The sequence below is a fragment of the Urtica dioica genome, chromosome 1, assembly GCF_054948205.1.
Source record: "Urtica dioica subsp. dioica isolate 48M chromosome 1, U.dioica_male_clone48M_v1_H2, whole genome shotgun sequence".
NCBI lineage: Eukaryota > Viridiplantae > Streptophyta > Magnoliopsida > Rosales > Urticaceae > Urtica > Urtica dioica.
In genome coordinates this window covers 4,291,602-4,319,043 of record NC_142756.1, presented here as the reverse complement: position 1 = coordinate 4,319,043, position 27,442 = coordinate 4,291,602, and the positions used below count along the sequence as shown (strand labels likewise).

The 27,442-nt window shown below is 37.1% G+C and overlaps 1 protein-coding gene and 3 long non-coding RNA genes across 8 annotated transcripts; all 4 read left to right on the top strand.

The window, feature by feature from the left end:
* Positions 1 to 614: 614 nt before the first annotated feature.
* Positions 615 to 1,431, top strand: LOC149406556 (uncharacterized). Its single transcript, XR_016301806.1, has 3 exons — positions 615 to 687; positions 731 to 1,155; positions 1,279 to 1,431. It is a non-coding gene; the product is annotated as an uncharacterized LOC149406556 (long non-coding RNA).
* Positions 1,432 to 3,019: 1,588 nt separating this feature from the next.
* On the top strand, positions 3,020 to 27,442 carry LOC149406553 (uncharacterized). 2 transcript variants are annotated; one of them, XR_016295552.1, is made up of 6 exons: positions 3,020 to 3,287; positions 3,397 to 3,804; positions 3,895 to 4,064; positions 4,257 to 4,456; positions 4,555 to 4,724; positions 27,250 to 27,442. It is a non-coding gene; the product is annotated as an uncharacterized LOC149406553 (long non-coding RNA). The 2 variants fall into 2 exon arrangements; XR_016295551.1 differs by having other exon boundaries at positions 3,397 to 4,064.
* Positions 5,778 to 8,572, top strand: LOC149406555 (uncharacterized). Of its 2 annotated transcripts, XM_089607554.1 has the most exons (4): positions 5,778 to 5,930; positions 7,392 to 7,640; positions 7,883 to 8,132; positions 8,237 to 8,572. In XM_089607554.1, exons 2-4 carry the CDS (start codon positions 7,462 to 7,464, stop codon positions 8,309 to 8,311), a joined length of 504 nt encoding a protein of 167 aa, XP_089463680.1. In that variant the 5' UTR covers positions 5,778 to 5,930; positions 7,392 to 7,461; the 3' UTR covers positions 8,312 to 8,572. The 2 variants fall into 2 exon arrangements, 1 of the variants encoding a protein (XP_089463680.1); XR_016295550.1 differs by having other exon boundaries at positions 5,778 to 5,920; positions 7,883 to 8,572.
* On the top strand, positions 24,673 to 26,472 carry LOC149406554 (uncharacterized). Of its 3 annotated transcripts, none has more exons than XR_016301445.1 (4): positions 24,673 to 25,083; positions 25,192 to 25,292; positions 25,426 to 25,711; positions 25,810 to 26,472. It is a non-coding gene; the product is annotated as an uncharacterized LOC149406554 (long non-coding RNA). The 3 variants fall into 3 exon arrangements; XR_016301444.1 differs by having other exon boundaries at positions 25,192 to 25,711; positions 25,810 to 26,219; positions 26,310 to 26,472; XR_016301443.1 differs by having other exon boundaries at positions 25,192 to 25,711.

Sequence of the window (27,442 nt, the reverse complement as noted above, 5' to 3'; positions counted from 1 at the left end):
TTCCCAGCCATTCCATCTCTGCCCCGTCGCCAAACCTCGATTTCGTCCCCGGAATCGCTGTTACCTTATCAAGAAGCTCGCCGGTTAAGGGAATTTCAATCTTCTGTCGAGACTAGCGTCGTTGGTGTCGATCTGCGGTGTGTCCGGAGGCCAGATCGTGCCACCACCACCAGGTCTCAACCCGTCCGGCGAAGCTTCTACCGGTTCTCCGGAGGCGGTTATCGGGCTAAAAGCGCGGGTGGAGAGCGAGATTGGCTGTCCCTTGACCCGTTCCTTCCAGCTTCGTCGGTGCCGGAAAAACCCTAGAAAGAAAAGCTAAAACCCCCTAACTCGTTTCGTTAGTTCCTAGTCTTTCCCTCTCTGCCTTGTCGCCAAACCTCGATTCCGTCTCTGGCATTGCAAGGCCGATCGTGACCTTAGCAAGAAGCTCGCCGATAACGGGTACTTCAATCTTCTGCCGAGACTGGTGTTGGTTGTCTTGATCTGCGGTGTGTCCGGAGGCCAGTTCATGTCACAACCACCAGATCTCAGCCCGTCCGGCGAGCTTATGTCTGGGCTCCAGAGGCGGTTATTGGGCTAAAAGCGCGGGTGGAGAGCGAGATTGGCTCCGGAGACAAGTCCGGCTGCCGGAGATGCCTGAGAATAGTGCCTTCGCGAAACCACCAGTATCACGTTTCGTCCCTCTATGTATGTTTTTTTTGCTAATTCTTTCTGAAATTGCTTTTAATAGTATATTTGTTGTTGTTTGTTGATCCAGGGTATGGAAGCACACTCTGTTGCCGGTTCGACTCCACGCGGGTCACGGATGATGTCTTTTTGTATTTGTACGAAAGGATGAAGGGTAGAAAGGGGAGAACAATACAGTGTTGAGATATAAACACTATTGTGATCAATGTCGAACAAAGAAAGTTGTAAACAGGGAGTACTTTTTTCTTTTGCATATTTTTTTCTTCCTTTTCTTATAGTCCTTTTGTGCATTTGTTTCTAACTCGATATCCTTACACAGGCTTTGCGAGAGAGTAATTCGGCTCGTTCTCTCTGGCGAGTGAGATCGATGCTCTTTGTAAGCAAGGTCGGAATCGAAAAAGATGGCAACCTTGTGCAAGAAATTGAAGCCAGGGGACATGGGTCTTTCAACACTCAAGAAGACCACTGGTATATGTGAACAATATCTTGTTTTAATTACCGATTTCTACAATATCTTGTTTTATTTACTGATTTCTACAAGCGGCATTATTATGCATTGTTTTTTTACTTACCTTTACCAATTGCATCAAGGAAGGGCAAACTTGACCTCCCATAGCACAGAGCTGGAGTGCGTCATTGAAGAGATCGCTGGGCTCCCACAGTTGACTGCTCGCTGAAGTTCGTCTGATCCGGCGATGACAGTCTATATAAGACATCGCCAATGCCCTTAAGTACCTCACTTGTTCCGGGGAACTCTCAGGTTAGTATATAAGACATATCTAATTCATGACAGTGTATCTATTATCATATCTAATTGGCACTTTATTGAACATCCCAGGCATGAAGGACTGGGGGCTTTGGATCCAAGTTTTATGTTTTATATGTTCAAAGCTCCATATTTTTTTTTCTCTGTGGAGTTATGTGAAACAATCGTAATCTCAGAACTGGTGTGAAAATTTCTGTTTGTTTAATGTGGGTTGTTTTTTTTTATATTTTTTTTTTCCGGTTACAAGTGAAAACAAGGCTTTGAGTTCTGACCAATCCCGTGCCGGATCAGTTGTGGAGTATTGATCGGTTCTTTTGGTGAGAACGACAAGGAGATGTTGGTACGTTCGATGATTCATGAAACTTTGAAATATGTGGTGAAATATGTGGTTTCACAGTACAATACCGGTCAGCTTCTTACCCCGAGAGTGGTAATCTGCAAAAGAAAAGAGGTAATCCTCTTACCGGTTATCCGGAGTCGGCTGCCCTTGACCCGTCCCTTCCAGCTTCGTCGCTGCCGTAAAAACCCTAGCTCGCCCTGCCGCGAATCCACTTGGTCGTCTTCAGTATCACGAGCCCTCCCTCTTTTTATATTTTTGCTAATTCTTTCTGAAATTGTCTTTAATTGTAGATCTGTTCTCGTTTGTTGATCCAGGGTTTAGAAACACACTATGTTACCAGTTCGAATCGACGCTGGTCACCAGCCCGATCTCCCTCTCTGCCGTCGCCGCCCGAGGGACGCTGTCTCAGGAATCTTGTGATGCCTTTCAGTATTTCTATCCATTTCTTTTTCTTTTTTGCCCTTTTATGTATTTGTTACTAACTCCATATCTTTACGCCGACTTGGCGAGAATAATTTCTTCGGCATCTCTATTGCGAATGAGATCGGCGTGCTTTGTAAGGAAGGTCGGATCGAGAAGGACCGCAACCTCATACGAGAATTTGAAGCCGAGGAACACTATCTTGTCTACCGGTATATGTGAACACTATCTTGTCTTATTTACTGATTTCTATAAGCTGCGTTATTATGAATTGTATTATCTGTTACCTTTATCGATAGCCTCAAGGAAGGGCAAACTTGACCTCCCATTTTCTTCGAAGAGATGGTCGGCCTCCCATAGTTGACTGCTAGCTGAAGCTCGTTTGATTCGGTGATGATACCCCGGAATCAACATCCCTGATTCTCTCAAGAACCTTATTTGTTCCGGGTGACTCCCAGGTTAGCATATAAGACATTATCCAATTTATCACAGTGTATCTGTTATCATATGTAATTAACCATGTTCTAATTATTTTTATATTTATTTTGGGCTTGATGCAATATTGAACTAGCCTACCGTGGCACTTTGCTGAACGTCCCAGGGATGAAGGACTTGGGGCTTTGGATCTTAGCTTTTTGTTATTCAAAGCTCCATACTTTTTTCGCTATAAAGGTATTTCATGGTTAGAGATATCTAGTCGAGAGCATTTCTGGGAGTAATGACCCTGCACAAGGTATGTGAAACAATCATAAAGCTAAGAACTGGTGTGACCTGTTCATTCCAGCTTCGTACGTAAGACCGATCGTCAGTGCTGAGACTGGTCGGAAGGTATTCCTCTTGGAGGTGGTGATATTGATCTGCCAGATCGAACCGCCTTTAACTGGTCTGGCTGGTGGATCACAGCTTTCGACGGGTCTCCAGTTCCACAATGAAATCAAGCGAGAGTTCCCGTGAAAAACCTAGAGAGAACAGCTAAAACCTCTCACCCGCTCTCAGTCTATAATTAGTGTCGTTTCGACTCAACCATGGCACTCCTCGGCCCGCCCCGTCCCGAAGTGAACCCTCCAGTATCACGTGTTGTCCCTCTCTATTTGTTTTTTTTTTTTTTTTTTTTTTTTTTTTTTTTGCTAATCCTTCCTGAAATTGCTTGTAATAGTTGATTTGTTGTTGTTTGCTGATCCAGGGTATGGAAGCACACTCTGTTGGCGGTTCGACTCCAGGTGGGTCATTCCCTGCTGTCGCGACCCACAAGGATGCTGTCTCAGGAATCTTATCGACGCCTTTCAGTATTTGTATGAAAGGAAGATGAGTAGAAGAAAGGGAAGAAGAATACAATGTTGACATATAAGAAGCATAGACAAGAATTTTGTAAACAGGGAGTAACTTTTTTTTTTTCTTTTCCTTTTTGTGCAATTGTTTCTAACCCGAAATCTTTACACAGGGTTTGCGGAAGAATTTGATTCATCCGGCTCGTACTCTATGGCGTGTGAGATCGATGCCTTTTTATAAGGATGGCCGGATTGAGATAGACGGCGATCTCGTACAAGAAATTGAATGGACATGGAGCTTTCAACACTTAAGAAGATCATAGGTACATAATATCTTCTTTTATTTACTGCTGGTGTCTACAAGCGGCGTTGTTATGAATTGCTTAGCAGTTACCTTTACCAATTGCCTCAAGGAAGGGCCAACTTGACCTCCCATTGCACATAGTTAAGAGCGCGCCATCGAAGAGGTGGTCGGCCTCCAGAGTTGACTACTCGTAGAAGTTAGTTTGTTTCGATCCTAATACCCTGGAATCAACATCACCAATGCTCTCAAGTACCTCATTTGTTCCGGGATGACTCTCAGGTTAGTAAATAAGACTATAATTATCCGATTTCTGATCAGTGTATCTATTATCGTATGTAATCAATCAACCATGTTCTAATTGTTTTTTGTTTTGTTTTTTTTGTTTTGTTTTGTTTTGTTTTGTTTTTGTTTTTGTTTTTGTTTTTGTTTTTTTTTTTTTTTTTTTTTTGTTTTTTTTTTTTTTTGCTCTAGATGCATTGAATTAGGCTAGCTGGGCACTTTTCTGAACATCCCAGACATGAAGAAGGACTTGGGGCTTTGGATCCAAGCTTTTTCTTATTTTAAGCTCCCAAGTATTTTTGCTGTGAAGGTATATCCTGTAGGAAGGAACACATTTCATGGTTCGAGAAACCTAGTCGAGAGCATTTCTGGGAGTCGTGACCTGCAAAAAGGTGTGTGAATCTATCATAATCTCAGAACTGATGTGAGAATTTATGTTTGTTTAGTGTGGGTTTTTTTTTTTTTTTTTTTTTTTTTTTTTTGGTTACAGGTGAAATTATGGCTTCAAGTTCTAGACAATCCCGTACCAGACCAGTTGGAGATTACCTATCGATCCTTTGTTGAGAACTACAAGGAGATTTTTGTGCCTTTGATAATTTATGAAACTTTGAAACCTGTGTTTTACGTTATAATGTCAGTCAACTTATTACCTAGAGAGAGGTAACCTGCACAAGAAAAGAAGTATATACCCTTTATAAGAATTTCGAAACACGATGTTAGGAATAGTTTTTCATTGAGGGACATTATGTTATCGTCACATTTTTTTTCATGTTGGTGGATTTTATAACCTCTTTCAAAATTCAAATTTAATCAAAAGGTCTTTTCAACTATGCTCTTTGTAGGTCATGGATTGGTCTTTTGAACACGAAGGTCCAGTTTGACTAGAACAACCTTCTCGTCGGTTAGGAGCACTATCCAAGGACAGAGCGTGATGAGGAATCTCATTCAGCTTTTGAGGTAATTTGTTTGTATATCTATGTGTTTGAAATCTGCTCGTTTAATAGCCATGTATCCTTCTATGTGTTCATCACACGAAGTGGAAGAGGAAGACATGTATTCTTCTCTTAACTCTGTTTTATTGTCTTTGTTTAGGCACTCATCTTCTTAATCTGCTTGTTTAATTTGTTGCGTTACTAAGGTAAGAGATGGGAACTATGTAAAGCACTGAGTTTTACATATGCAATTATTTTTGTTTGAAAGTATTATGCTTCATCTCACAAAAGGAGTTCACAAACTAAGCAGTTTTCACTTCTCATTTCAAACAAACATAACTGTAATTTGTTTTGGGGCTGGTAATTCCTTCTGAGACTTTTCCTGAACAAACTTTAGAAATAAAAAGAAAGTATTCTTTATGAATATGAATATCAAGCGAGATTATTCTCTTGTACTGTTGGTGTTTAAACATAGCATGGTTCAAAATTTGTACTATAAGGCCTAGGCTTTATAGCCCGTTGGCCTCTTGCTACCATCTGAATGAATCTTAATATTACTGTTGTCATTATGCCGAATAAATACGCGATATTATACACTTGTCACTTTGCCTATGTTTTCTAAACAATCTCTAGTCTTTGTGGAATATTTCATGGAGATACTAGCTTATGGATTCAAATTTGCGTTGTTAATTCATCATGGTTGGGGTGAAGATGTGATATAGCAATTCTCTCGTGACAGGAAATCTGGCCGGAATTGGAGATTCAGTGCAAAGCTGATTGGATCCTCATTTGAAAACTGTTCTTATCAGATTTTGGACGCCTATATATCTTCAAGCTTTCAGAGATTTATTAGTTCTGTCTCACTGCTTTAGGACTCGGGATTTCAATGGCGTGGGGAGGATCACTTCACTCAATTTTCAAAAGGTCAGAATAGGTTGGTATTTTTCCCTTTTGATTGAGCCGAAGCAAATCTGTTTTGATCGCCTCTGCCTATGGGACTAATTGAAAGTCTATATATGAAGTTATATCAAAGCATAGGCATAACCCATATAAGAAAAAAAAAATCATGAATGGCACCAGAGTTGATAGAAAGTTGTGCTTCATTTTCGTAGAAAAGGAATTATGTCAAGTCATGATAACATAGCTAACCCCTGACACCTTTATTTTTAGCGTTCTTTTTACACCGTAAAACATAACCCTGTGTGGCTCTGTAGGTGTGTGTTGTGTGGTCAACAATATGAATCTCCGTCTAGTTCGATTCTATTAGGATGTACTTTATCTGTACATATTTATTTTGTATTGGCTCTTTTTAGTCGGAGCGCTTTGGTATGTGTTAGTCCTAATCGATCTCTGGTTCTTTTATTTATTTATTTATTTATTTACGAGTGTTAATGTAGCACCGAATAAACTTAACATTGATGTGTTTTCAGTTACTTCATGTGCCTTGATGACTACAGTACCATTTCTCTTATGCCTTGATGACTCAGTTTCTTAATGTGCTTTGATACTTGTACTTTGAAGTGATTTTGTTGCCAATTTTACTTTTATATTTTGTTGCCTCTTTTTAGTTGAAACGTTTTGATTTGTGTGAGTCGGAGTCGATCTCTGGTTCTTTATTACTTCTTTTCAAATGGTATTGTTGCACTGGATAATAGAACTCAACAGTGATGTGTACAGAATCATAATGGTACAGAATCATTTATCTTATGCCTTGACGAATTAGTTTCTTCACGTGCTTTGCTATTTTACCTCTACTTTGAGGTGATTTCGTTGCCATAATCCAAATGTTGCTTCTCACAGTAACTAGTTGTGAGAATAGGGCTTTAACTTAAGGGTTTTTTTAGTAAGCGTGACCTTTGATGGGTAATATTTCTACTGAATTCCCTTTATAATAATAAAAAACTGGTATTTGAGCTATTGTTGTGCTTTTCGAGTCTGGAAGGAATTTCACAATGAGAACATAAGATAGGACATTATAATATCAATAAATTTAGGTATATTCTACTGTGAATTGATCGAATTGTCTTCTAATTTTTCCTTATATTATTTATATAGGAAGGTATTTTCATTTGTAAGTCTTGTAGATTGTCTTGACCTTCCTTTGGTTGGTAGGGACATATAACTCCTTTTTTTTATCTATTATTCTATGATGTAGTCGGCCATGCTCTTACCTACAATAATAATATCAAAACTTGTGGCCCCATTGAGTTTCTATCTTTATGTGTGCTTAATTTTATACATAGTTTAAGATTTCAGTCTCATGAAAATCCTTTATCAGTATTAGCCACTGTTTTTCTATGGCATCAAAGCCTTAAAATAAGATCACTACTTTATTAGCTGAGTGATGTCTTGGTGTGCATTAAATTTAAATTCTTGTGGTGTTACTCTTTTGCAGATATGGTCAAGACACAAACCCAATGCTTTTGGATTTTGCTATTTTTGTGATCGGTTGATTTTCTGCCTGAATGGTCTATTGGCTTGCCTTTATCTCGTCTTTCAAGATGGTCCGGGTCAGTTTAGCAAACGCTGATTTATTTACATTGCCTTCTCTCTTAATGAAGCATGACATATCTTTATGGATTGGGACTCAGTTTCTTTTCGTACCAGAGCCGACTTTATACACAAAGACGAATGGCTTGTTGCGGTAAACAAGCCTCTGACTCAGATTAACTCTATTCTCATTTTTATCTTTCTCTATTTTTTGGCCGTGCACATCCTTTATACCATTTTCGTTTTTACCTTTTAGCTTACTAACCTTTGTATGCTTTTAAAAGTTTCATGTTTTATGAATACCTATCATCTCAGTATAAGTAGAAGGGAATTTCCTTAAAAAGAACTAGTTCTATTGAAATGATTAAAGTATATTTCTAATTTGTAAATTAAAAGATTAATGTGCAGTACTATGGATGCCTTATTCGATAGTAAGTTCTGCATTTTGTCCCATTCCCAAACTCCAGGATGGGACAAAATCATGGTGAAGTGGAGTCTATGCCACGGAATGTCAAAATTCGGGACGTGGGGAGTCTACGCCGCTTCTGACATGAAAAGATCCCGTTCGGATCCTCATTCAGAGACATCGAAACGCCGTTTGAAGTGGCGTCGGTGCATGGATAAGGGCAAGCTAGGGACGGAGGAGGTAAGTATCTTGGATAAAATTGCAGCCAAATTAAAAATTAAAATCACGTTTCATTGTGCAGTTGAGCAATTTCTTTATTTGAAATTTAATATTTTGCAAATCAGTCAAGATTTCGCATTTGTTTCGAGAACTACTTCATGGATTGGGACGCAGTTTCTTTAAGGTATTGGTCTCTGTGAGGTTGCTCATGTGCGAGATTGTATATTTCCTTTGTGCATACTTCTCTGTTCAAGATGGTTTGGGCATTTAAACCGAGTGATGTTGATTTGTATTTTATATCGGGTTTCTCTTATGTAAGTTTCTTGCCATGATCCTAGTGCAACACCTGGTTGCGGAATTGATCAGTGGTTGGAACTTATTTGGTTCTCAGTTTTTCTGTACGGATTCTTCCCTGTGGCGAGTCACTATGGTATCAGTTCTCGAAGGGGCTTATGCCATGTGTTCGGTTGCTTTTATTTTGGGACCGTGTATTGACTCTAAGGGTCTTATATTTTGGTTTGATTACTTATATTTTGGTTTGAGCAATTTCTTTATTTGAAATTTAATATTTTGCAAATCAGTCAAGATTTCGCATTTGTTTCGAGAACTACTTCATGGATTGGGACGCAGTTTCTTTAAGGTATTGGTCTCTGTGAGGTTGCTCATGTGCGAGATTGTATATTTCCTTTGTGCATACTTCTCTGTTCAAGATGGTTTGGGCATTTAAACCGAGTGATGTTGATTTGTATTTTATATCGGGTTTCTCTTATGTAAGTTTCTTGCCATGATCCTAGTGCAACACCTGGTTGCGGAATTGATCAGTGGTTGGAACTTATTTGGTTCTCAGTTTTTCTGTACGGATTCTTCCCTGTGGCGAGTCACTATGGTATCAGTTCTCGAAGGGGCTTATGCCATGTGTTCGGTTGCTTTTATTTTGGGACCGTGTATTGACTTCAAGGGTCTTATATTTTGGTTTGATTACTTATATTTTGGGATGGTGATTTGCTTCTGAGCCGGTACTAGATGCTTTTTTGCCCTTTATTTGAGGTTAAATGGTGGAATTTAGGATGTTTTGGTATATAAACAGACACGTATTTCTGGTTATAAGGGAATTGAATGAGTCGTTGGTCAACACTTCTTTTTGGTGAGTACTGATTTGCGTTGGGCTTTTATATTTGGATCCCTGGCTGTCTCGAGTATTCATTTTCTGGCTGTGAGGATGGGTATAATCTGTGAATGGTGAATTCTTATATGTTTCTGCGCATGGAAAACATGTTCGTTTTTGGGAGATCTATCGTCACACCATGCTTGGATTATCGATCCGGGAGAAAAGTTTCTATTCTCGGTCTTCGTGGAGGTCAAGTATCAAGACGCTATTGGTCTTGCATGAATATCCATATTATGTCTTTTGGCTTCCTTGCATTTATTGCTGATTTTTTTTTTTCATTGGTTTGCGATTGAATCTCTTAGATTTTTACGGCACTCTATGATTTAACCTCTTAGATTCTTCTTACTTGGTTCTTAATGATTGAAATTCTCAGATTGTTTTTACTTGGTTTTTTATGATTGAATGATCTCTAGACGTATACAGTACTGTTTGGTTAGCTTTACCATTTTCTTTTATGTTCTATATTAATTATATTATAAGTAGGTCCCTTTGTAGTGTCGTTCATGTAAATTCTCCATTTTTTGTCTGGTTTTTATGAATTTGAGCGTGATAGTACTTTGAAGATGTAGCCTTAGGAATATATTTTGAGTTCAATACTCATTATTGTTTACTTTGTTTACTTTCTCTTTAGTGGGTTGTCTTTTGTTTTTGTGGTGTGTGGCTTTAAATACTTGTATTTTGTGTAGTGCGTGATGATCGTGGCATAATAAAAAATTGGTTTCGAGTATGATGCTCGTATCAGTGTCATCTATTTGTTTGATGTTTATACTTTCCTTGTGTGATATGAGAGATGATTTATTTATTTAATGTCTACCTCACGGTGTGTTTGTGTTAGATTTGTTTTGGTCAGTACATTATGCTTGCATAGTGCATAATAGACACTTATTATTTATTTATACTGATAAATATACAATTTGTATGTTTATTCAGTCAACTTTTGATTTAGAAATCAGTCTATATACGTTTGTATTGATGTCATTTATAGTGGCATACTATGATAGTTCTTGTGGTGGTTTTATGCAAGCTATTTAGGCCTTTTTATTTATTTATACTGATAAATATACAATTTGTATGTTTATTTAGTCAACTTTTGATTTAGAAATCAGTCTATATACGTTTGTATTGATGTCATTTATAGTGGCATACTATGATAGTTCTTGTGGTGGTTTTATGCAAGCTATTTAGGCCTTTTTATTTATTTATACTGATAAATATACAATTTGTATGTTTATTTAGTCAACTTTTGATTTAGAAATCAGTCTATATACGTTTGTATTGATGTCATTTATAGTGGCATACTATGATAGTTCTTGTGGTGGTTTTATGCAAGCTATTTAGGCCTTTTTTTTTACAACTGGGTTTTATTTATTTATCTATTATTTATTTACAAAATATGAGACATATAAAGAAAACAGAAAGAGTATACAACACTTAACAATATTTTTAGGGATGAAAATGGAAATATGACCATTTGGAGCAGCAAAGGCAATGTTTTTTTTAGCAGAGAATATAGGAATAAGGAGAGAAAATGAGAGACGCAGAAAGATATAAAGCTTGGATCTATGGACTTGATTCTCTAATCTTTCTCTTGTATTTTATCTTCCATGAGACAACACAAGTTTTGTAATTCTGAAACTATAGTCAAAAGATAATTTTAATTAAGGAGTTAGGAAAATTTGGAACCCTAACCTGTAATTTTGAGAGCTTTGTTCATTCAAGTGTTTTTATTATGAGTAATATGTTTTGATGATTGATCAACACTATTGAGTAGAAAAATTGATTGAAATCTCTAAAAGGGTTTTCACTGGTGGATATAAAACTTGAATAGTGCAAGAACAGATTAACTTCCTTGAATTTAATTTGCGTTAGTATAAATATATGTTAACACCTTGGCCTTGCATAATCTTTTGGAATTGATGCTTGAAATTGTATTCTTCATAAACTTAAACTAAGGAGATACAGTTTTAAATGAAGCTCACTCATTAGCAAGGAAATAGGGAGAGATAGTTAAGTTAACTTGAAAGAAAAAAGTTTGGGCCTTTTTGTTAGGCTATTTTGGACAAAAGACTAGGGAGAGACGGAATTAGGAGTAATTTGGAACTATTTCTATAAAAATGAAAAATTTATCGTATTAAAACTCTTTAATTACGAGTTTGTCACTAATTTTAGTAATTAAAAAAATTAACTAAAAGATTTGCCTCTCTTATGTTATTATATGCGTATCCTTGTACACAGTGCAAGACGCCGTGTTGCACACGCCAACGCTAACTAATATCCATATAAACATTAGGGCTGTACAAAACCGAACCGAAAATCGGATAAAACCGATATCCAAACCGAACCGAAACCGAAATTTGGAGCCACGTCAGCTAACCGAAATTCGGATTCGGATAACCGATCCGGTTTACAAAACTGGACCGGATATCGGATTTGATTTTGGGAAAATCTGGATATCGGATATTTAATCGATTTTTTTTAATTAAAAATAAATATATATTAAAACAAATTTATGCCACTATTATTAACACATGATGGTCAAGTTGTCATAGAAGAACAAACTTCTCATATATCAACTCCTACTGCTACTATAACTTGATTATGTGATCTATAAAGGTAACATACAAATTCAATTGTTGTATGGTTTATTATGATCATTAGGGTAGTAATTTTAATTTTACATTATGATATTTACATGTGCAGGTAGTTGGAGACGAGTGTCCTATTGAATTTTATTTTTTTACTCAGTTTTAGATTATGTATCGTCATTTTGGAGTTTTATAAGAGTCGTTTGTACTCGTTTTTTGAATTTTTACAAACCGGATTTGGATTTTAGAAACTTGATATCCATTTTATAAAACTGGATATTAAACTGGATCTGAAATTTTACAAACTGGATAACCAAATTTTAAAAATTGGATACTGGACTGGATACTGGATTTAAGAAACCGGATAACCGAATATTCGGATAACCGAATTTCGGTTTTAGACTAAATTGGACCGGATACTGGACCGAGTTTTTAAAAACCGAAAATTCGGATTCGGATACTAAAAATGTCAAAAACCGAACCGAACCGATCCAGTTTCACCCCTAATAAACATAATTCATAATTTTATTTATTTATTTTTCTCTCACATTTTTTTTAAAATTTAATTTACTTCATATATTTAAATAAAGAATATAATTTATTTATAGTTATAATTATATATAAAAACGTTACTGTTTCTTGTATACTCACTGTGTTTTAATGGCATATTAATAACGAGAATTACTTTGTTCTTGCTACTTATTATAAGTTGTTATCGGTACTTGCTATATGAAAACGGTAGAATTATGCGATATGGTTGACTCAATTTCCTTGTATTTTCAATATTTTTAAACCAATATGAATAATTATTACTTATATAACTATAAGTCTATCAATGAGACAAATAATACAAAAATTATGTGTATATATATTAAGTAATTTAATTGATAAATTCAATCACTGATAAATACATAGGCATACTAAATTTGTCAGATTATTGTCATAGACTATTTGGCGTATCAAAAAATGCCACGTGCATGACAGGCTAATTCCGTTCGAATTCGTTATAGACTATAAGCAGCTTGCACTGTATATAAGCCATATGTAACCGAATTTGAGAGAAAGAGAGAGAAAGAAACACACGTGGAAGATTTCTGTAACAAGCAAGAGATTCTTCTTGTTTGAGAGGTTGAGCCAGTTAGGGGTCATCGGAAACAAGAGAGTTGTCTTTCCGTTGAGTTTTCGTGTTTGTAGATCAAAGTTTTGTAAAGAGACTTCAAAGGATGCTCTAGTAATGTGCATGGATGTAGAATCACATTGATTCGAACCAAGAAAAAAATCTAGTGTTTTGTTTCTTTGATTATGTATTGCTTGGATAACAAGTTATCTCTGTTTTGTTTTTCGCTTAGTGAATTCACTTAATATTCGAGCTAAATTGTGTAATTACCCTAATATGTTAATTGCAATAATTAATAACATTTAATTATAAATTGAATTTATTTTCAAAATTTACACCAATAATATTACACGACATTTAATGCAAGGAAAAAAATGCCGTTTTCGTTGTCGTTTCGAGCCTCTTGATTTACGGAAAATCGTCATGCCGATGGAAAACCGAACGAAAAAATTGTGAAAAAGGGCAAGTGAAATGCCGTTTTCGATGGAAAACCGACGTGCCAACGGAAAACCGAACGGAAATAATGTAGCAAAAATATATTAAAAAGATAATACATAATTATATATATATATATATATATATATATATATATATATATATATATATATGTATCTTTTGAATTTTGAAACTTGAAAAATATATTCTATATAATATCAATAGATTTAGTACATATTTATACGTATTGGTAATTTATTTTTTGTTGAACGTGATATGTATAATAATGTTTTGGGTTTAATACCCATATTTTGTTTTTTATAATTACAGCCATGTTTCTGCTATGTGGTCCCATGTGTATAATATTACAGACTTCATATATATATATATATATATATATATATATATATATATATATATATATATATTATTTCAGTGTCTACCAGCCAAATAATAAAAAAAAATACAAAAGAAAAATATGAGCATTGCTTCCCTAAACACGTTTCAATCAAGTTTGTAGTCTAAAGTTCATGTATACATCTCCTTTAATTTCCAAACCTACTTTCTTGACTTCATCATTTGCTTCTTCACAAGTTTGTACGTAAATCAAGTTGTATAGATATCTGATTTTAGTTCAAAACTTCAAATTTATGTTGAGAATCTATTTTTTTAGTCGCCGGAAAAAATGGTGGTTTGCCGGAAAAAATGGAGGTTCGCCGGAAAAAAATGGAGGTTCGCCGAAAGTCTTCCAAAAAATCTGGAATAGATCGTCACATTACAAACAACATTCATGAAGGGAATTATATGAAAAAAAAAAATCATTTTACCCCGGAAATTGAAGATTTAAATTTCCGATTTTCGTTTTTTTTTATTTTCCTTGGATTTTCAGCGAGTTTCCTGGAAATAATGAGGGTTTTACAAGTGGTTTTGAACGACAATTTCCGGCAGAAAACGACCGAAACGGCATGTCGTTTCGTGGAAAGCCGAACAACATAATAGTGAAACGACACACTTGACTTTCGCTCGCCGTTGACTCACCGAAATGGAATTTCCTGGAAATCCGACGACATTTTATTCCTTGATTTAATGTACTACATGCGTGTGTAACAACTTCAACGTGTTTGCAATCCAGGGGAAAGGAAAAGAACGGAGAAGGGGTCCGACACCGGACCCAGACGAGATGACCCCCGCTCAAATTATTGACAAAATTATGGACCGGCCCGGTTTCATACCCACGCAACAAAAAAAGGAATGTTGGATGCTTTCCTTACGTTCTCTCATCGTTATGATGGCCAAGTTCTGATACAATCTAGATATTTATTTAGACGGGAGCGATCTGGTGGTACGGTGAGGTAAATTATTTTTTTTCTAGATTTGAATATTAATGAGTTATGCGGTTATCTTTATAGTCACGGACACAATTTTAATGGGTTCTGTGCTAATTTTTTGGCCGTGAACCCTATTTTTTGTGCTAATAATTTTCTTGTGTTTTGGGATGATAAGAATACAACACATAGCACCCTTTATATATACCAAGGAATTGTGCAAAAATACTCTCCCTAAACGACGTGGGAGTTTTTCCAATTTGTCAAATTAGGCTCCACCACTAACAAACACCGCCCGGTCTGTCAGCGATGAAGAACACTACCAAGGTACGTACAACATTGTGATTTTTATGCTTAGCGATTATTCTCTCTCTACTCTTATTGATGATCATGTTTCGTAAGGGTCTTTTTCTCTTTTTTTCGTTTTGTAATGGTTTGGTAGTCGAGGAGGTTCGCAGACTTAGAATTTTGATGGCATTTGGCTACTCGGTACGTTTCAAAATGTATTTGCTTATCTACTGAAATTTTTAATGGATAACAAAACTTGTAATAATGAATGACCGAGAAGTTATTAGGACACAATTTCAATGGGTTTTGTGCTAATTTTTTGGCCGTGAACCCTATTTTTTATTGTATTTATTTAATGTCTACCTCACGGTGTGTTTGTGTTAGATTTGTTTTGGTCGGTACATCATGCTTTCATAGTGCATGATAGACACTTATTATTTATACTAATAAATATACAATTTGTATGTTTATTCAGTCAACTTTTGATTTAGAAATCAGTCTATATACGTTTGTATTGATGTCATTTATAGTGGCATACTATGATAGTTCTTGTGGTGGTTTTATGCAAGTTATTTAGGCCTTTTTTTTACAACTTGGTTTTATTTATTTATCTATTAATTTTAGATATATATTGGTAGGTAATAGCTTAGTATCTCGTGATATCATTATTTTCGTGAGTGGCAGTTTGTTGGAGCATTTTACTTTGCTGGTTTTAGTTATTTTATTTTTTGTTGCTTCTTGGTATAAAATGTCCACGAGTATAGCGGTTTATTCTATGCTGCGTTTAATCAGCTTAGCGTAGCCTTGGTTAATATACCTAAATGAAATTTCGAGTTTTTGGCTTAAAAAATGAGCTTTGGGATTTGTCTCGAAAAGACTATTAGATCTGACGAATTGCTATCTTTGGATCTTCACGTAAACACACCTACAAAAAGAAGAATTTCAAGTATCAAATGTGATAATGTAAAAATATATAGTATCTAAATTTTACAATGTCATTAATACTATAATTAATGTGAGTTTTTTTTTTTCATGCAACAATTTATGTTACAAGTTGTAGTCATTTTTCATTTAACAATTTATGTTACAAGTTGAACCTGGATGGTGACAACTGTGGGAGTCTGAGTAACTATGAAAAATACAAGTTACTGCAAATCACTATCGTTTGTATGAAAAAGTTCTAAAACAACAAAGACGGTAAAACATTTTTTCGATATGAAAGATTTGAAGACTAGAAATAAAAATAAAAAAAGTTAGAATCTATTTAACTTCGATCGAGGATAAAGGGAAGTAAAGAGAATGTCAAAGCTTCCAATTAGGGATGGCAACGGGTACGGGTAAAGTCGGGCACACCTATTCCGTTACCCGTACCCGCTATAATTTTTTACCCGTTACCCGAATCCGTTTACCCGGATTTTGAGATGGGCCGGGTAACGGGGATACCCGCCGGGTAAGCGGGTTAAAAATATTAGACCCGTTATCCGTTTACCCGGTTTAAAAAAAGGGTAGCGGGTCGGATAGACCCGTTTACCCGTTTATAAAATAAAAATCCATCAACAATATAAAGTTTAAAAATAATAAAATTTAGGTGAAAAATATCAAAGTGCTACTACAATATAAAAAACATTAAAATTCAAAATAAATAAATAAAAAATACAAAAGAAATCTTCATTGCAAATTGATCATCTTCATTGTAAATTTGATCATCTTCATTGCAACATATAAAAATTTATTATCTTTTTAAATATTTAAAAGTTAACGGGTCGGGTCCCGGGTAACCGGGTACGGGATGATTATTCCGCTACCCGTACCCGGACCCGTTAAAACCGTAACGGGTATTACCCGTTTACCCAAAAAGAACGGGTATTACCCGACCCGAATAAATCGGGTAACGGGCCGGAACACGAGTAATGGGTCAAATTGCCATCCCTACTTCCAATAGAGTATTTAGAGGTCAATTCTATCTCACCAATGATTTGACGAGCATTGTGCAATATTTGAAGGTTTGGTGAGCCACGGTGTTGCAATTAACTCGAAGGGAGATTGTTCCTGCAAATTTCTTTTATAGATAGCAGTCTAGATCATTCGGATGATTATAGTTTTTCTTATTTTTCATGCAAGTCTAACAAACTAGAAAATACGTGTCATAAGAGTAAATAGTGAAAATGATGTCGGTGATCGATGACTAATTGAGAAAAATGTTAACAAAAGTTTATAGTGTTGAAATTTCATGTTTGTGCTTAAATTTTTCAAATTTCATCAGTGAAATTTTTGAAATTATAATATCGTGGTACTTGAAAAACCACAATTTTCATTCAGCGACTTATTTTCTTTGCACCGAAATCAAACGAGGGTTCATAGTAGGTTGATGCCGTCAAAGTCAGTGTTCTGACTGGATTTTGGAATTAAAGGAAGACCAGAGATGGAAGTCTTTTTCAACAACGAATGATCGAATGTCCAAAACATGGTTTTATTTATGGCTTCATTCTCTGTGCCCGAAGTATAATAATTCATACTTAGGCACTGGCAAGGAGCTATAAGATATAATGTAAAGAAAACATTTTTTTTCTGGTTTGGTGGTTGTTTTTCTTTTCGGTATTCTTTTTACGGGAATGACATGTTTGTTTTGCGTGCGGTCCGTTTCTAAGCCAAAAAACAACCTACATATGTGTGCGGTCCGGGCTGGCAATATTGAATATCTTTACAATCAACCTATTCGCATAGAAGACGGTGTTGGTGGGGTTCACGTTGTTGATTTCGACTCGGTTGTGTTGCCAAACACCGACGCACGAGTAAGTTGTATCGAGATCGATCCCGATCATTGGTCTATCTCTCTTCGCAACCATCGCCGGAAATAAAAGCTTAGCTTATGAAAAGTGAGAAAGATGGCCTTCAAACTCAAAGCCTTAACGCTCTTAACCAGCAACCACATGAGCTCTTCTCCATGATCTCCCCCATCGCGCTACCAATCCACGATGACCTCCATCAGTGAGCTTTATCGCCTCCACCTGTGTGCATGCAAGATGTTTGAATAAATGACCCCACAAAAATAAATGAGACTAACATTGATAAGAATTGTTCTATCTCCCTCGGGAATGAAAACAGATCAGGTCTCGCTGACGTTAGAGTTCTGGCTTTGGCGAATTTCGTACTGACAATCTAGGGACGGCCACGACTCGAACGCGGGGATGATTCTCTCGCGCCGGGATTTGAGGAGGATGAAAAGGAGGAACTTGAGCTTGGTGTTGTTGGGCACGAAGGAGAGGTCGAGGTAGGAGAGAATTATGTAGCTGTTGTTGAACTTGACGGAGGGCATGAAGGTTCGATGAAGGACTTGAAAGATAAAGAAAAAGATAAAACAAAAAAAGGAAAAAAAAATAATGTTTTATTATAGTCATCAATAAGGGATATTATTGTAATTTCCAAAAAAAAAGTCATTCACGTGCATAAAGTATAATCTCATACTGGACGGCCAGCACAAATATTTTGACAGAAACGAAGTGTTTGTTACAATGTAGAATTTCAGCATCTGTGGTGCATGATTTTAAATTTGAAAGAGTAATACATTACAAGTGATATAGTTAAAAGGGCAACAATGTAATATATCATTTTATATATTAATAATACTTTTCTATTTCCTTTTGAAAAAAACTTGACAGAAATTGAGATTTGGAAAAGTTTGACCCTTTTATTATTACTATAGAAATATATTCTTACTTGAGATGAATGTGTATAATAATAATTATATTGGACACTTAAACATGAATTACAAAGATACTTTAAACTTTAAATATTGAAGACAAACCCATGCATTTACAAAAGGAGACCATTACTCGGGAGTACCAATGTTAATTTTTAGTGTTAAATATGAGAAAAACATTATAGAGCATTGACAATTAGTGTATTTTTTCCCCTACGGATTCAATAAATAAAAATACAGTCTAGCTTGTACGTATTTTTTGGTGGCTGTTTGGTGTCTTGGATTTCACGCAAGCAACATGCGATGGCGTGCTCCAGTACAGAGGCTAAGTATCGTGCACTCACGTGGAACTTCCTCTAGCTCCGTTGATATGACGTGACGACATCGGAGTCGCCTCAGTTGCTACAAACTTTGTAGACCATGTCTTAAATGTGCATTTCCTCATAGTGACATGGTAGCAATCGTGGATTACACAGCAACTGGTGTCTTGACAAAAGGGCTATCAATAATGGAGTCTTATAATCCTATTAAAGGCGAATCCTTGTCCCACCCCGCACAAAGAACAAATGGATATATTATAAGTATCCCAAACATGTGCTACAAATTTAACTCAAGAAAAGTTTAGTCAAACCCAATCACATATTCAAATACGTCATAAAACGCGAATTATTAAGATGAGATTTGGTAAATAATATTAGTAGTTTGGAAGATTTCTACCAAACAAAATTATAATCGGGACAAAATTGTTAATAAAATTTGGAGAATTTTTTTTGTAGCTTTTAGACTCCGTTTGGAATGCGGAAAATAAGAGAGAAAGTGAAAATAATAGAGAAACTAAAAATGTGAGAGAAATTAATAGAAAATGTCAAAATTCTAATTGTGTTTGGAAGTAATGGAAAATATGAGAGAAAAATTGACGGGAAAGTAACGATGAGACCAGAGACGGAGCCAACTCGGGTTCAGGGTGGGCTCCAATCCCCCCTCAATTTTTTTTATTTACATTTTTTGCCCATTTTTAAAAAGTTTTACATTTTTTACCCAAAAAAACATTACACTTTTCACCTATTTTTTTAAAAAAATCATTTTTACCTTGAATTTTTTTAATTAGTCCCCCTAATTTTTTATTTACATTTTTTGCACATTTTTAATTTTTTTTACATTTTTTAACCTAAAAAATTTACACTTTTGACCCATTTGTTTAAAAAAATTCATTTTTACCATAAATTTTTTTAATTAGCCCCCCCTCAAATATTTTTTTTATTTACATTTTTTTCCACTTTTTAATAGTTTTACATTTTTTACCCTAAAAATTACACTTTTGACTCAATTTAAAAAAAAATTCATTTTTACCATGATTTTTTTTTAATTAGCCGCTCTAAATATTTTTTCTTCAAATAAGCCCCCTATTGAACTTTTCTGGCTCGGTCCCTGGATGAGACACACAAATCTGATCCCCTCATAGACAAATTTGGAGAGATTCTCATTTTCCATTTGATTTCCGAAGGAAAATGAAATCCTCATTTTAGTTATACATTTTTCCTCGCATTTTCCATCATATATTTTTCACCATATTTTCCTCAATCCAAACAACCTAAGTAAAATAGGAGAGATTTCCATTTTCCTTTCCCTCCTATTTTTCAGGTTTCAAACGGAGGCTTTGTCTCTCTCTCTCTCTCTCTCTCTCTCTCTCTCTCTCTCTCTCTCTCTCCTCGGACTTTTTTTTTCCTCCACCAGCGTTTACTTTTCACCACCGCCAACTTCCTCTTCATCCATCACCACATCGCCATTCTCTTCATCTACCTCACATGTCGCCACACCGTCGCGCACGGCGCCTCCACCATCCTCACTCTCTTCATCCTCGTCAAGGTGACCAGCTTTTGCTGCCTAGACTCTCCTCGGAGCTCGACGCGCCAATGTTCCTTTCGCAGATACGATTTATCGTCTTTTTTCGCCGCTGTTCTTTGTCCTTTGTTCTCTCGCCGGACCTTACCTTCTAGTTTTATCTATAAGATTTCTTTGAGGTTTTTGTAAGTCTCGGTCTTTTTGTGAATTTCGCTCGGGTTAGTGAAAATTGTTCCATGTATAATTAGGTTTGGGGCTTTAATGATTATTTTGTGATTGGATTTTTTGAAAGTCATATTTAAGTGGTTGCCCGAGTATTTTCTTTAGAGCACAACTTACGTATCCACGTTTTGGTGATTTGTATGGCAATAAATTCAAGATTTTTTTTTGTACGTTAACGAAACCAGAATTTATTATATGTCAATAAATTAAAATTTGTTGACTTCTATGTTAACAAATCCTGGATTTGTTGTCTTTTTATGTCAACAAATTTTGTATCAGGTCACCAAATACAAGAGTTGTTGATATACAAATCTAGGATTTGTGGACTTGCATCTCAACAAATGCAGGATTTGTTGAGTTTGTATATCAACAAATACAGACTTGTTTGAAAATTTATTGACATACATGTCATCAAATTTGAGCTTGTGTTAAAGATTTAATGACATATATGTCCATAAATATCATTATTTGTTGACTTGATTTTTAAATTACAATCAGCCGTACAGTGGCGGTCCCAACCTATTTAAAAATGGGAAATGGGTCAAAAAAAATTTTTGGCTGAATAAGGATGAGATGTTGCTAATAATTGAAAGTCTAACCACAACATTGTCTATTACTATTAATGGCCAATAAATAATCCACTACATAAAATACATGATGAAGAGGGTGTGATTATAATTGTTGTACATCAAGTAGATAATTCAATAGAGTAAGCTTTATCGACATTGATACAACATAATGTACATATAACTCCTTTTTTTTTATATATCTATTATTCTATGATGTAGTCGGCCATGCTCTTACCTACAATAATAATATCAAAACTTGTTGAGTTACTATCTTTATATGTGTGTTTAATTTTATACATAGTTTAAGATTTCAGTCTCATGAAGATCCTTTATATCAGTATTAGCCACTGTTTTTCTATGGCATCAAAGCCTTAAAATAAGATCACTACTTTATTAGCTGAGTGATGTCTTGGTGTGCATTAAATTTAAATTCTTGTGGTATTACTCTTTTGCAGATATGGTCAAGACACAAACCCAATGCTTTTGGATTTTGCTATTAATATTATTTTTTTTTTTTAGCAAATTATTAATATTATTATAATACCGTGTGTTTTTATATCCGTTGGTGTATATCTTGGGGGTGAATCGTAATTAAGGCAATTATCAGATTACAACCGCTGGATCAAAATATAATCTAACGGCGAGGAGAGAGGGAAAGGAAAAGGAAAAGGGAAAGTTAATTGGAGGCCAAGTTTCTGGTGGTATATAAAAAAGGGATCACCGGCGTGTAAATTGCGATTTAGGGTTTCACCGTCTCAGCTCATTCGTTCCCAGCCATTCCTTCTCTGCCCCGTCGCCAAACCTCGACGCCGTCGCCGACCTCATAAAAAATATCGCCGGTCCTCAATGTTCGAATATCGGGTACTTCAATCTTCTGCCGAAACTGGAGTGGTGGTGCCGATCTGCGGTGTGTCCGGAGGCCAGGTCGCGCCACCACCACCAGATCTCAGCCCGACCGGCGAGCTTCTATCGGTTCTATCGGCATCTCGTTCGTTCCCAGCCATTCCATCTCTGCCCCGTCGCCAAACCTCGATTTCGTCCCCGGAATCGCTGTTACCTTATCAAGAAGCTCGGGTCCGGAGGGAATTTCAATCTTCTGTCGAGACTAGCGTCGTTGGTGTCGATCTGCGGTGTGTCCGGAGGCCAGATCGTGCCACCACCACCAGGTCTCAACCCGTCCGGCGAAGCTTCTACCGGTTCTCCGGAGGCGATTATCGGGCTAAAAGCGCGGGTGGAGAGCGAGATTGGTTTTCGTCGGTGCCGGAAAAACCCTAGAAAGAAAAGCTAAAACCCCTCACCCGCTTTAACTCGTTTCGTTAGTTCCTAGTCTTTCCCTCTCTGCCTTGTCGCCAAACCTCGATTCCGTCTCTGGCATTGCAAGGCCGATCGTGACCTTAGCAAGAAGCTCGCCGATAACGGGTACTTCAATCTTCTGCCGAGACTGGTGTTGGTTGTCTTGATCTGCGGTGTGTCCGGAGGCCAGTTCATGTCACAACCACCAGATCTCAGCCCGTCCGGCGAGCTTATGTCGGGGCTCCAGAGGCGGTTATTGGGCTAAAAGCGCGGGTGGAGAGCGAGATTGGCTGCGGAGACAAGTCCCGCTGCCGGAGATGCCTGAGAATAGTGCCTTCGCGAATCCACCAGTATCACGTTTCGTCCCTCTATGTATGTGTTTTTTTGCTAATTCTTTCTGAAATTGCTTTTAATAGTATATTTGTTGTTGTTTGTTGATCCAGGGTATGGAAGCACACTCTGTTGCCGGTTCGACTCCACGCGGGTCACAGATGATGTCTTTTTGTATTTGTACGAAAGGATGAAGGGTAGAAAGGGGAGAACAATACAGTGTTGAGATATAAACACTATTGTGATCAATGTCGAACAAAGAAAGTTGTAAACAGGGAGTACTTTTTTCTTTTGCATATTTTTTTCTTCTGCATATTTTTTTCTTCCTTTTCTTTATAGTCCTTTTGTGCATTTGTTTCTAACTCGATATCCTTACACAGGCTTTGCGAGAGAGTAATTCGGCTCGTTCTCTCTGGCGAGTGAGATCGATGCTCTTTGTAAGCAAGGTCGGAATCGAAAAAGATGGCAACCTTGTGCAAGAAATTGAAGCCAGGGGACATGGGTCTTTCAACACTCAAGAAGACCACTGGTATATGTGAACAATATCTTGTTTTAATTACCGATTTCTACAATATCTTGTTTTATTTACTGATTTCTACAAGCGGCATTATTATGCATTGTTTTTTTTTACTTACCTTTACCAATTGCATCAAGGAAGGGCAAACTTGACCTCCCATAGCACAGAGCTGGAGTGCGTCATTGAAGAGATCGCTGGGCTCCCACAATTGACTGCTCGCTGAAGTTCGTCTGATCCGGCGATGACAGTGTATATAAGACATCGCCAATGCCCTTAAGTACCTCACTTGTTCCGGGGAACTCTCAGGTTAGTATATAAGACGTATCTAATTCATGACAGTGTATCTATTATCATATCTAATTGGCACTTTATTGAACATCCCAGGCATGAAGGACTGGGGGCTTTGGATCCAAGTTTTATGTTTTATATATTCAAAGCTCCATATTTTTTTTATCTGTGGAGGTATGTGAAACAATCGTAATCTCAGAACTGGTGTGAAAATTTCTGTTTGTTTAATGTGGGTTGTTTTTTATATATTTTTTTTTCCGGTTACTAGTGAAAACAAGGCTTTGAGTTCTGACCAATCCCGTGCCGGATCAGTTGCGGAGTATTGATCGGTCCCTTGGTGAGAACGACAAGGAGATGTTGGTACGTTCGATGATTCATGAAACTTTGAAATATGTGGTTTCACAGTACAATACCGGTCAGCTTCTTACCCCGAGAGAGGTAATTTGCAAAAGAAAAGAGGTAATCCCTCTTACCGGTTATCCGGAGTCGGCTGCCCTTGATTCGTCCCTTCCAGCTTCGTCGCTGCCGTAAAAACCCTAGAAAGAAAAGCTTAAACCCCTCACCCGCTCTCAGTTTCTCTTATTCATTTCGTTTCGGCTCCCCAGCTCGCCCTGTCGCGAATCCACTTGGTCGTATTCAGTATCACGTGCCCTCCCTCTTTTTATATTTTTGCTAATTCTTTCTGAAATTGTCTTTAATTGTAGATCTGTTCTTGTTTGTTGATCCAGGGTTTAGAAACACACTATGTTACCAGTTCGAATCGACGCTGGTCACCAGCCCGATCTCCCTCTCTGCCGTTGCCGCCCGAGGGACGCTGTCTCAGGAATCTTGTGATGCCTTTCAGTATTTCTATCCATTTCTTTTTATTTTTTTGCCCTTTTATGTATTTGTTACTAACTCCATATCTTTACGCAGACTTGGCGAGAATAATTTCTTCGGCATCTCTATTGCGAATGACATCGGCGTGCTTTGTAAGGAAGGTCGGATCGAGAAGGACCGCAACCTCATACGAGAATTTGAAGCCGAGGAACGCTATCTTGTCTACCGGTATATGTGAACACTATCTTGTCTTATTTACTGATTTCTATAAGCTGCGTTATTATGAATTGTATTATCTGTTACCTTTATCGATTGCCTCAAGGAAGGGCAAACTTGACCTCCCATTGTCATCGAAGAGATGGTCGGCCTCCCATAGTTGACTGCTAGCTGAAGCTCGTTTGATTCGGTGATGATACCCCGGAATCAACATCCCTGATTCTCTCAAGAACCTTATTTGTTCCGGGTGACTCCCAGGTTAGCATACATTATCCAATTTATCACAGTGTATCTGTTATCATATGTAATTAACCATGTTCTAATTATTTTTATATTTATTTTGGGCTTGATGCAATATTGAACTAGCCTACCGTGGCACTTTGCTGAACGTCCCAGGGATGAAGGACTCGGGGCTTTGGATCTTAGCTTTCTGTTATTCAAAGCTCCATACTTTTTTCGCTATAAAGGTATATCGTGTAGGAAGGAACACATTTCATGGTTAGAGATATCTAGTCGAGAGCATTTCTGGGAGTAATGACCCTGCACAAGGTATGTGAAACAATCATAAAGCTAAGAACTGGTGTGACCCGTTCATTCCAGCTTCGTAGGACCGATCGTCAGTGCTGAGACTGGTCGGAAGGTATTCCTCTTGGAGGTGGTGATATTGATCTGCCAGATCGAACCGCCTTTAACTGGTCTGGCTGGTGGATCACAGCTTCCGACGGGTCTCCAGTTCCACAATGAAATCAAGCGAGAGTTCCCGTGAAAAACCTAGAGAGAAAAGCTAAAACCTCTCACCCGCTCTCAGTCTCTAATTAGTGTCGTTTCGATTCAACCATGGCACTCCTCGGCCCGCCCCGTCCCGAAGTGAACCCTCCAGTATCACGTGTTGTCCTTCTCTATTTTTTTTTTTTTTTTGTTTTTTTTTATAATTCTTCCTGAAATTGCTTGTAATAGTTGATTTGTTGTTGTTTGCTGATCCAGGGTATGGAAGCACACTCTGTTGGCGGTTCGACTCCAGGTGGGTCATTCCCTACTGTCGCGACCCACAAGGATGCTGTCTCAGGAATCTTATCGATGCCTCTTAGTATTTGTATGAAAGGAAGATGAGTAGAAGAAAGGGAAGAAGAATGTACAATGTTGACATATAAGAAGCATAGACAAGAATTTTGTAAACAGGGAGTAACTTTTTTATTTTCTTTTCCTTTTTGTGTAATTGTTTCTAACCCGAAATCTTTACACAGGGTTAGCGGAAGAATTTAATTCATCCGGCTCGTACTCTATGGCATGTGAGATCGATGCCTTTTTATAAGGATGGCCGGATTGAGATAGACGGCGATCTCGTACAAGAAATTGAATGGACATGGAGCTTTCAACACTTACGAAGATCACGGGTAAATAATATCTTCTTTTATTTACTGCTGGTTTCTACAAGCGGCGTTGTTATGATTTTCTTAGTAGTTACCTTTACCAATTGCCTCAAGGAAGGGCCAACTTGACCTCCCATTGCACATAGTTAGAGCGCGTCATCGAAGAGGTGGTCGGCCTCCAGAGTTTACTACTCGTAGAAGTTAGTTTGTTTCGATCGTAATACCCTGGAATCAGCATCACCAATGCTCTCAAGTACCTCATTTGTTCCGGGATGACTCTCAGGTTAGTAGATAAGAAAATAATTATCCGATTTCTGATCAGTGTATCTATTATCGTATGTAATCAATCGACCATGTTCTAATTGTTTTTATTTTTTTATTTTTTATTTTTTTGCGCTAGATGCAACATTGAATTAGGCTAGCTGGGCACTTTGCTGAACATCCCAGACATGAAGAAGGACTTGGGGCTTTGGATCCAAGCTTTTTCTTATTCAAAGCTCCCCAGTATTTTCGCTGTGAAGGTACATCCTGTAGGAAGGGACACATTTCATGGTTCGAGAAACCTAGTCGAGAGCATTTCTGGGAGTCGTGACCTGCAAAAAGGTGTGTGAATCTATCATAATCTCAGAACTGATGTGAGAATTTATGTTTGTTTAGTGTGGGGTTTTTTTTTTTTTTTTTTTTTTTTTTTTGTGTTACAGGTGAAATTATGGCTTCAAGTTCTAGACAATCCCGTACCAGACCAGTTGGAGAGTACCTATCGATCCTTTGTTGAGAATTATACAAGGAGATTTTTGTGCCTTTGATAATTTATGAAACTTTGAAACCTGTGTTTCATGGTATAATGTCAGTCAACTTATTACCTAGGAGAGGTAACCTGCACAAGAAAAGAAGTATATACCCTTCATAAGAATTTCGAAACACAATGTTAGGAATAGTTTTTCATTGAGGGACATTATGTTATCGACACATTTTTTTTCATGTTGGTGGATTTTATATCCTCTCTCAAAATTCAAATTTAATCAAAAGGTCTTTTCAACTATGCTCTTTGTAGGTCATGGATTGGTCTTTTGAACACGAAGGTCCAGTTTGACCAGAACAACCTCCTCGTCGGTTAGGAGCACTATCCAAGGACAGAGCGTGATGAGGAATCTCATTCAGCTTTTGAGGTAATTTGTTTGTATATCTATGTGTTTGAAATCTGCTCGTTTAATAGCCATTTATCCTTCTATGTGTTCATCACACAA